The sequence below is a fragment of the Trematomus bernacchii genome, unplaced genomic scaffold (assembly GCF_902827165.1).
Source record: "Trematomus bernacchii unplaced genomic scaffold, fTreBer1.1, whole genome shotgun sequence".
Classification (NCBI taxonomy): Eukaryota; Metazoa; Chordata; class Actinopteri; order Perciformes; family Nototheniidae; genus Trematomus; species Trematomus bernacchii.
The window spans coordinates 3,164,069-3,174,329 of NW_022987654.1; the positions used below are offsets into that span (position 1 = coordinate 3,164,069).

Here is a 10,261-nt window from a genome sequence, read left to right on the forward strand (position 1 = left end):
TCTTCTATTTCATTTTATTTTAGGAAAGTCCAATGTGGCCAATAAATATATAAGGCCCTATGATGGTAAAAAGGCGGTCAGAATGAAAGGAGCATAATCAAGTATTGGCAGCTATGAACTTTTACAAGTTTAATGTAAAATAAATGTACAGATATGCAGTATACAAATCCTATGGGAGACATTGCATACACTCAAGGTTAGCTTTTTCTCTCATTCTTAAAAAATCCTTACTTTCACCATTGACTATTATTATTAATGAGTGCCATTAGTGCAGTAGTATTAGTGATAATGAATGAAAACACTCTTCAGTATATTCCTGTGTGTTCCTGAAGCGCGCCCCCTGGTGGACGTTCCACTGAATGACACCACATCCTCCTCTGGCTCACCGGACGAGTTGTCATGGCAACTGTACAGCATGTGCTTACAAAAACAAGAGCTTGACCGTTCACCAACACTTCTGTCGACACTCGACATCTAATGCTGGGAGTGGGACGCCATCTTATTCTTCCTATCGCATTTATCAAGAGACAAGAGCGGAGACACACTCGTTGAAACAGAAGGGGAAGCCGACGAAAAGGAGGCCACGATGAGCGGAGCAAAAGCCCGCAGCAGCGACGCGCCTGTTGCTGAAAACGTCCCCGGCGGAGGGCACGGCACTGCGGCTCCTCCGCGGGACCGCAAGCCTGGCGGAGGGGTTCTGAAGAGGCTGAAGTCCCGGCGCAGTCAGGTGGACAGCAGGCCCGTCACGGAGGAGGACCTGCGGACACAAAGTGGACATATCACCCCGGAGGATGTGTTGGGACTGCGGGGGGCTACGAGAGGTTTGAGTGTTCCTCTCTAATATCTCTTGTTGTGGGTTTAAGTGGACCTATAATGTTTAATTTGCTTCCTGTGCTGAACATAACGTAACGTTTTCTACTACAACCCACAGAATATATTAAATGCACACATTACGTAAAACTAGAGCCAATGACGTGTAGGTGAACAGGTTTATGGCTGTCGGGTATAATGGAGACACGACTAAAATATCCTGTTTTATATTTGATTTGTTATATGTTATATGTATCCGAGACATTACATACCTCACATCATTAAGAATTGTTAGACTGCATTAGACAATCTTTCAGTCATGGAAAAACCTGGTGTTCCTATTTTAAGCATCTCAATGCACACTGGGGTTTAATTATAGGAGGCGTTTGTATGGTGTCACTTTAATTGCAAGAAGGAATCAAACCTCTCAGAGAATAAATGTGACATCACAGCCAGGATTTGCAGTAAATCACCTGTGTCCTGAAAAACGATTAAAAAAAAAACAATGCCAGAAGATTCTGCCATATGACCTACATTTACAGCTGATAGGGCAAAATATGCAATTTGCAAGAAAATCACACTGGAGCCAAGGGGGAGTGTTTATGACATTTGAAGTCACAATCAGTGTTTTTAATCTCTCTGGTGGCACAACATGTGATATATTCTTGATGGTTTCACACATGCTTTTCCCCCTGTATATCTCTGTAATGCTAGCTACACAGTGATCATAAAAAAACATTGTGTTATCTCATCTTATTTTGTGGTTTGGTAGGATATGTATCCGAATGCAAATTGCATGTGTAAAAACAAAGTCAAGCTTAGTGTTTTGAATGTTATCTTTGCGCATGTCAAATCGGCCCTTTGTACACATGAGCTACAATGGCTTGTAAATCATTTCAGTGTTTTAAACTCCTGACATCTGTGTGTATTTCATTGTTGCAGGGTACCTCTGTAAACCCGAGGATAATATTTATAACGTCGACTTTGTACGCTTTAAGATCAGAGACCTGGAGACAGGCACAGTCCTGTTTGAGATTGCCAAACCCCCCCACACAGGTAATGTGCATCCGCCTCCTCCGTGTACTGTTTTATTTGAGAGTTTGCTCTTTAATGAAGCTGTTGTATCTGGTTTCTGAGAACTTTACAATGAAATCATTGACTCTTGTTCTTGTGATTATCTCAAAATGAATGCCTCCAAGTATGTTGACAGGTTCACAAACATCAGTGGTACATTTTATCCAAAATAATCCCTCAGTGTATTTATTTTAAATGTCTCTGTCGTATGATCTGGGTGTCAGAGGACGATGAGGAGCACAGAGAGGCAGACGCCAGCGCAGGCCGATTCGTACGGTACCAGTTCACTCCAGCCTTCCTGAGACTGAGGACCGTGGGAGCTACGTGAGTGACTCACCAACAACATACACCTAAGGAGAACACACTCACCTGTTCCATACACAAACAAAGGAAACAATTACAGCGTCGTCACTGGGCGCTAGAAATAATTGGACCCAGTGCAGACTGTAATACCATTATAATTACTCAGTGTAAAATCTCAGTCTCTCCTCTCTGCCTATCTCTCTATCAGGGTGGAATTCACAGTTGGAAACCGGCCTCTAAACAACTTCCGCATGATCGAGAGGCACTACTTCCGCGATCACCTGCTGAAGAGCTTCGACTTTGACTTTGGCTTCTGTATCCCGAACAGCCGTAACACCTGTGAGCACATCTACGAGTTCCCTCAGCTGTCTGAGAGCCTGGGTGAGTCGCTTTCCCTCACACAGGATTAAAACCTAAAGGAATCCTGAAATACAAATATATAAAAATAATATTTATTATTTCGAGTATATTTGATGCATTGTATCCCCTTGTCCAAACAGTGAATACTTTAGACGACTGACTTTTGTTTTTCTGTGATCTGTGTACCATGCAAATACCACAAGAACAGTTCAGACATTGTGAGACATTATAAGAATATAAATTAAATATGTGACTCTTTTTTTCTCATCTGTCAATTTAGAATTTAACCAAAGTAAATAAATAAGGCTGTAGGTGATGAAAGTCAACAACATCATTTTCAATATTTTACAACCAGTTATCTGACAATTTTGATCAACTTAGCGTACAGTATTTTTTACTTTTATGCTGTGTGATGAATCATTTTATTTTATAGAATCATTTTTATGACCCCCTACTGGGACATTTACGATGGAGTAACATTGGAGTCAGGGTGTCTGTCTGTATGCAAAGACTAGAGGAGATGACTCTGAATAGACATTTTTGAATATCCTGCTTCATAAATGTGCATATTGAGGAGAAAAAGCGCTCAATATCTACAAACATATGTATGTCAAAAGAGTTGTGGGTCTCTGCAATAGTTCCTGTGATATCCCTACTGCAACAACATGGTATAACATAGGGAGTAAAATCCACAGTTCTGTAAAAATGCTTACTAAAATTTAGTTGAACTTAAGGTGAGGCTTCAGCAGTCTGAGATTCCCTCTTAAACTGGCTATGGTCTTCGCTGTACTTTACCTAAGGTTATTTATTTCCATTGTTGAGTCCTAGCATCAAACCGACAACCACCAGGAAGTATCCCTCTGCTGCAGTTCAGCAAGGTAACGCTGTCCGGGAAGCACAAAGAGGGAATGTCGTCTTATTATTTTCTAAACCTGGAAGATACCCACTTTGTTTTGCTAACTTAGACTGCCAAAGCCTCATACTAGATTATCATATTAGAACAAGGACTGTGGATTTTGTCCTCCATGTTATTTTTGTCTGTGGTTGCTTTGGGAGAAGACTGTTTCATGGGCAGTACAGAGGAGGAATGAAACAGTGACCAAAGACTCATTTAACGTACATGATGCATGCTAGTAATATATGAAGTTTACCACCGACCCACAAAATGATCATTTGTTTATCAATTACTCACCCTGTTTTACCTTGAAGGACATCTTTTTTTCTAGCATGACTTCACAACGAAAGAAGAATCCTAGGAGAAAATGATTGATGAATTGAAATAAAAGGGGGCTGCGTCTAACAACAACAAAACATTTGTTTACAACCACTCACAAAACTTGTACAGGATAATCTAATTCTAATCAATTCTGTTGTATGCTCACTGTCATCAAAACATATGCATTTTCGCTAAAACCTTACCATTTATTACACTTCTGCACAAACAGTCTCATACTTGAGCGACGTCCATAGTGCTTTAAATAGTTTTAACAAAATGCATATGTTTGGGAAGTAGTCAACATGGGACTGGATAATGACATTTGGATTATACTGTACTATTCGTGTAAAACTTTGTAAGCAGATGTTTTGTATAGTTTTGTTGATGTTTAACATTTACCCATTTTCTGTTATTGGATTCTAATTTCACCATGCAGGAAAAACACACATTTCTTCCAGACTTTAAGGTAACACAGGCTGAGCGATTGATATACAAATGGTCATTTCTGGGTGCGGTTAATTTCTTTAAGACAGAAATTATAAATACTTCTGAAAATGTCTTAAATGCTTTAACATAAAAAGTTAATACCAACTTTCTTTCAGTCCGTCAGATGGTGGAGTGTCCTTATGAGACCCGGTCAGACAGCTTCTATTTCGTGGAGAACAGACTGGTCATGCACAACAAGGCAGACTATGCTTATAACGGAGGACAGTGATACCTGCCTGCTATCATGCAACAACACACACACGCACACACACACACGTGCATGCACACAGTCACACTGACAGTCACACATTAACATATTGTATACCACATGCATGCACACAGCTGAATATACAGTTCATCGGCTCATACATGCACAAGCAGCCACAGACACGGTTGAATTGTAAGAATAAATTACCATTCACTGCGATCATTTTCAGGGGGTGTGTTTGATATTGCAGAAGGTCAATATCAGTCTCTGCTCCGACATATAAACAGGAAGCCTCTGTTCAAAAACAGTTCAGTACGGGTTAATTTATCTGTTTTTGATTATGTTTCAACCAAAAGAGGACTCATCTCTCTAGTGGCCATGTGACATCTGAAACAGACTGAAGGGTTATTAGAAAGATGGTTTAGTCTCCTCTTTTTGAAAGTGTCCTACCACCCCCTCATCACACACATACACACGCATACACTCAATCCCCAAGTGACACACATAGTGTTTGTCAGAAGCAGCTGTTCTCAGAGCTGCCGCCTCCACAATCCACTCCAGACAATATCGGGGAGAAAGAGTGAAAGCATCCACAAAAACACTCCTGTCAAACACACATGGTCACTCCTGCCATGCCCCCCGTCTCCCTCTCCTCTCTTGCTTTCACAAACACACACACACAGACACAAACAGACGCATAAACAATAGTACTGTATACGATTTTGATCAAATGTCTCTGAGATCGTTGCTATTTTTGTTGTATGTTTTACAGTTTTCTCTGGTTGACCAACATGAAAATAAATCAGGTAACAGTTAACTGCAATGCAACTGTCATTTTGACTGCAACCAAACAAAAATTATAACCTCACACGATGAACAGCAGTCAAAAAAGACATTTAAGGTAGAAAGTTATCATATCATAATGCATGCCATGATATAAACAAAAAAGGGAAAACGATTGTAAAGAATGGAATACCAGATATACTGTGGACAACAAAATAAAATGTAAAGTAATATAAAAAAGGTTTGGTGGCCTCAAAGTATCAGATATTATTTTTCCATCCATCTAAGATTATTAGCTGTATTTTTTTAATTATTCCCTCATCACGCACGTCTTAGAACATCAAATTAATATGGATTATGTCTGGAAATGGAGTGGTCTTTTTAGCTAGATATTGTACTTCCTCTTTGTACTTTGTAAACTTTTTGGTGTTCAGGGTTAAAGGTGGTGTTTGTAAAAATAATAATATATATATATATAGTTTGTAAAAAGTGATCAAAGAAAATAAATGTACATTTTCTGATACAAGATGTGTGACTTTTGTTTTATTTCTGGAGATGAAACGAGTGGAAAGAAGCTGAACTGATTTTGGATGTTTTTAGAAGTTCCAAAAGTGGCCACAAGGAGGAGTTCTAACTATAATTGAGTGCCACTGGTTTCAGTTTAGTTTAATATTTGCTTGTAGAACAGATCACAGCAGTGTTGTTTATCATCATGACAGGACAAGTTTACATTGAACCTGGTATTTGGATTAAAACGTGGACATGATCTGATCCTTTATCTTCATGGGCTTTCACTGTTAAAGAAGACATAACATTGATTATATCATTTTAATTCAACGTCTCACTTTATCTCCAGGCCACATTGGAGCTAGCAAAGCATGCACTACATTTGTAAATTTGCTCAGGATTGTTTTACTTATTTGTTTAAACCAAAATCTGGGCCTCTCTCTGTTTATTCTTTCGCAGGCTGTTTCTTCCTATCTTTGTGTTCATCTCTTGATCTCTTTCAGCCTCTCTCAGTTTCCAGCTCTCATGCCCAAAAGTCTCATGCTCTTTTCTCCCTCGCCTCTCCTTTTCGGTTTCTCTCTCCACACCTTTCCAGCTCTCCCTCCCTCGCTCTGGCGCTCTGTTTTTCCCTTTTCTTTCCTCCTCTCTCACCTGGTAACCAGACCTCTGGAGAGGAGTGTTGAGTTTCCACTTTCCCAGAGAAGAGGACAATCTGAGCCACACAAAGAGCCACAATGGACCCCCTCTGCTCTCTCCTCCCTTCACTCTGTCACTGCACAGCTGCACTCTCACACACACACACACACACACACACACACACACACACACACACACACGCATGGAAATACGTAAGAACACATTCACCTTCTGCTTGTTATTCGTGTTAACCCTCTTCATTCTGTTTTTCTTTGCATGCCGCTTTCCTTCATCTTTCTCTACCTACATCATTTTGATTTAACTCCCCTTTTGTCGCTGGCAGTTGCCTAAAGTAAATATAATGTTAGTTGTCACCTTCCTCTTCACAATTGCACAGTAAATAAAACATATCTTTGTTATATTGTGTACTTACTTCATAAATGATGATTGTCATCTATTCAACACATCCGATTGAGCCTGTGAGACGATGACATGGACAATTATAATACTGCTTATTGCCTTGTAAAATCTACTCTCATCTATATTATCTATGCTTTTGCAGCTGCGGTGAGGCCATGCAAACAGGAAGTGTTGATTCAATAACGTTTGTTTCTTTACAACTATAATAAGAGATGTAGTACTGGATACTCTGATGCAATATAATTTAACTTTAAACACTACATTCACATATTTTTGCTTGTGATGTCTCAGACAAAATGTTAGCATGTTAGCAAACACTCGCCATTCAGGTAACAAATACGTATCAACATTCATTTGGAGTCATGTTTGTGAAACAAGTGTAGTTCCAATATGTAAACTCTGTGTTGGTCTCCACCTACTCCTGAGAAAGTATATCTGGCCCTTTAGCCTCTGCGTTCACTAGTGCGCAGTGGGTTAAAAAGCCATAAAATGTTCAGTAGAGATAAAGGGAACTGCAGAGTTGGCTAAAGATTACCAGTGTGTGTGTTATTATGAAAGACCCCTTCCACACAAGTCTTATTGATCCATTGTTTATGTCAAAATATAGCTTTGTTCAGTTTTAGTGGTGACAACAGCACCTTAATCATCAGAAAGTTAAAGAAGATATGTCCTGCTTTCCAACGTCAAACTATAGCCTCTATTTAGCAACAGCTTTAAAACTCTCATAACGTACCATCGAAAGCTTCATTCAGTCTGTAAGAGTTTAAAGAAAGTCATTCATAACTTTACTCAACCCCCACGTTTCCCCCCTAAATGACCAACAACTTTCGAATGCATAAAAAAGGATGGTGTCAAGATCTAATGTGTCAGTTGCTGATTATACCACAAAGCAGGGCACATTTTAACTGTGAGCTCATAAATCAATAACCACAGCCTTCCATCAGGCTGGAGGGCCTGCACACTGCAGCACGCACGTGAAGCAGCTGGACTGTACCGAGCCACGTGTCGGTATCCCATACAAAGTATTTGCAATTAGCACAAGCACATGCACTGACAAATACCTGGCAATAAATACACACACTTTCCAACTATCCAGGGATGATTTGTGTGTTCCCAGGCCTTCGTACATTTCAGTAGTCAGTCATGGAACGACACGTACGTACCGGAAACAACTAGACAGGTGGGATAAATCAGCCTCATGCAAACCACCCCCCACCCCCCCCCCTTCTCCAAAACACACACACCTATCTTTGTAACTGGCTTTACAATATATCCTGTTCAGTGAATCCCACCTCAGTGAGATTAGGAGTGAGACGCACTGGTTTATTGTGGGTACCCTGAAACACACACACAAGGACCCACACACACACACAGATCTACACTCAGGCAGGGGGACAGGGGGGACAGTGGTCTCCTATAAATAGTAGCAAGGAATGGCGTTGATAGGTCCTGTAAAAAAAGAAATGGAGGGGGGGAGTGGAAAAAGGATTAAAAGACATACAGGGACGCACTGCAACTCCACTTGGTCGTGTGTTTGTATGTGTGTGTGTGGGTAACTTTGGAGAGAGGTGGTATGGATTTCTTGCTACAACCGAAACCTTCTCTTAACCCCCCCCCCCCTTAAAAAACATTAATCCCCTCTCTCTTTTACTCACTTCTTCATCCTCTCTCTTTCCTCTTTCTCACTCTCCCTTTCTTCCCCCTTTCACTCCCTTTCTTCCGTCCTGCTCCAAGGCCCTGGCGTGAAATCCATCATGTGTTAACACTACATTACCCGCAGCACATCTTCCGATAAAGAGATGATGAGTCACGGCACAGGCCTCTCGTTCAGGTCGGCACGACGACGGTCTCAAAGATTGTTGTGACTCCATCTGTTTGTGTCATGATGTCATTTCCAGCAACTGCTTATAGTGACATCATCGCAAATGTGAAAGAGGTCAGGGCAGACAGGAAGTTGTACACAAACAAGAGCATGGGGCAGGTAAATATAAAATGTAATTTTAGAAGTACCAAAAAGAAATTCATCATCACTACTATCTTTACGAACTCTCATCCCGTCAATCAAGAGAGTTCAAGAGCCAGTATGTGACAACTTTGAATGAACATCTCATTATGGATTGAAGGGATGCTGTAATTGAATGTCATGGCAAGCAAAGCTCTGTAGCTGTGACGGAAGATAACAGATAATTAGTTATCAGGGGGTTAATAATGCACTCAGTACAGCAGTGATGAATAGACAGTGCAATAACAAACTGTGACTCCCCTACCAATCTCCATGGTGGCAAGTGCAGTATTGGCAATCTGTCCTTAAGTGTTAGGTCTCTCCGGATTTGTAACCAGAAACCTTTGTGTGTGTGTGTGTGCATTTCCCTGTGTTTATCCGCCCAACAGTCTGTGTGGTATTACAGCGTAGATCTCCGCTGCTGCTTGCACTCATACAGCCGACAGACAGAAATAGTCTTGTGTCATCAGGGTAAATAGGTTGTGGTCTGCGTGTGCTCGCAGGAAGCCCAAAGCCTCTCGGATCCTTCCAGCACCGCCAGTCCAGCTTGTTGTGTGTGTGTGCACAATTAATAAAAGGTTAACTCAACCTTCAGTCAACTGTTGATGAGGCCTGTAAATCTCCCCCACAATCTCTTCCTTCCTCTCCCTTTCTCTCCTCCCTTTGTCTCTCTCCCTTTGCCACACCTTCCCCTGGGGGATGGAGGGATTGTGATCGGAGAGCGGAGGTGGAGCTCCTGCCGCAACCACAGGTGTGCTTGTTTCCTCCCTTCTCCTCTCTCATGTAATGATTTCTTTGGCTTGCCACCTGCCAGGTGGAAAAAACACCCACAGCAAACGGGGTACTTTAAAATGGCCTCCTGGCTTCCGCTTTTAAATACTTTTTGTGCTTGTTCTGTTTTCTTTATCCATCGACAAACATTCCATTCGTATCCCTTTTCATTATCCATTGCCTGCGTTTAGTTCTATGAGGTCTTCCTGGAACTACTTGTTGCCTGTTTACATTTTGCATCACATGCAAATGTTGGCTCCTGGCTCTAAAGACTGCTGCTGCCTAAACATACAGCTCAGCTTCTAGCTTGTCAGATGTTCAGAAGTCGCCATTTGAACCCTTTTCTCTCCTGATCCCCCTCTCAACTCTCTTTCACTGTGCCTCGAGGGTGGTGGAGAGCAGGTCCCAGGCCCTGGCAGGTCAGAGGTCGCTCACAGACAATGGATTCCCACTCTGGGTCAGCAGTGGTCAAGGAAACAAAAGCAGTGAAGACTTGGGTTGGACAAACTATCACAGTGTTTTAAGGTGACAGAGTGACAACAAGACAGAGGGAGGGAGATGGGATAGAGAAAAGGCTGGAGTAAAAAGTGCAATGTGAGCGTACTAAAAACCTCTCTCACACATCACCTACCCACAATGTATAACAGTTGCTTTTAGACATGCTTTACCAGATTTAAAATCTGAA

At 41.4% G+C, this 10,261-nt stretch overlaps 1 protein-coding gene across 1 annotated transcript; it reads left to right on the plus strand.

Annotated features, from left to right (window-relative positions):
- The first annotated feature begins 265 nt into the window (after nucleotides 1-265).
- LOC117486543 (protein unc-119 homolog B-like) lies at nucleotides 266-5,352 on the plus strand. The gene is made up of 5 exons (XM_034135039.1): nucleotides 266-821; nucleotides 1,753-1,866; nucleotides 2,109-2,208; nucleotides 2,396-2,568; nucleotides 4,366-5,352. The coding sequence occupies exons 1-5, from the start codon at nucleotides 587-589 to the stop codon at nucleotides 4,476-4,478; spliced, it is 735 nt and encodes a 244-aa protein (XP_033990930.1). The 5' UTR covers nucleotides 266-586; the 3' UTR covers nucleotides 4,479-5,352.
- The last annotated feature ends 4,909 nt before the right edge of the window (nucleotides 5,353-10,261 follow it).

Coding starts and splice junctions, on each gene's coding strand:
- LOC117486543 (XM_034135039.1), top strand. CDS start 587: ATGAGCGGAGCAAAAGCCCGCAGCAGCGACGCGCCTGTTGCTGAAAAC. Junction 822..1,752: donor ACTGCGGGGGGCTACGAGAG/GTTTGAGTGTTC, acceptor TCATTGTTGCAG/GGTACCTCTGTAAACCCGAG. Junction 2,209..2,395: donor CTGAGGACCGTGGGAGCTAC/GTGAGTGACTCA, acceptor TCTCTCTATCAG/GGTGGAATTCACAGTTGGAA.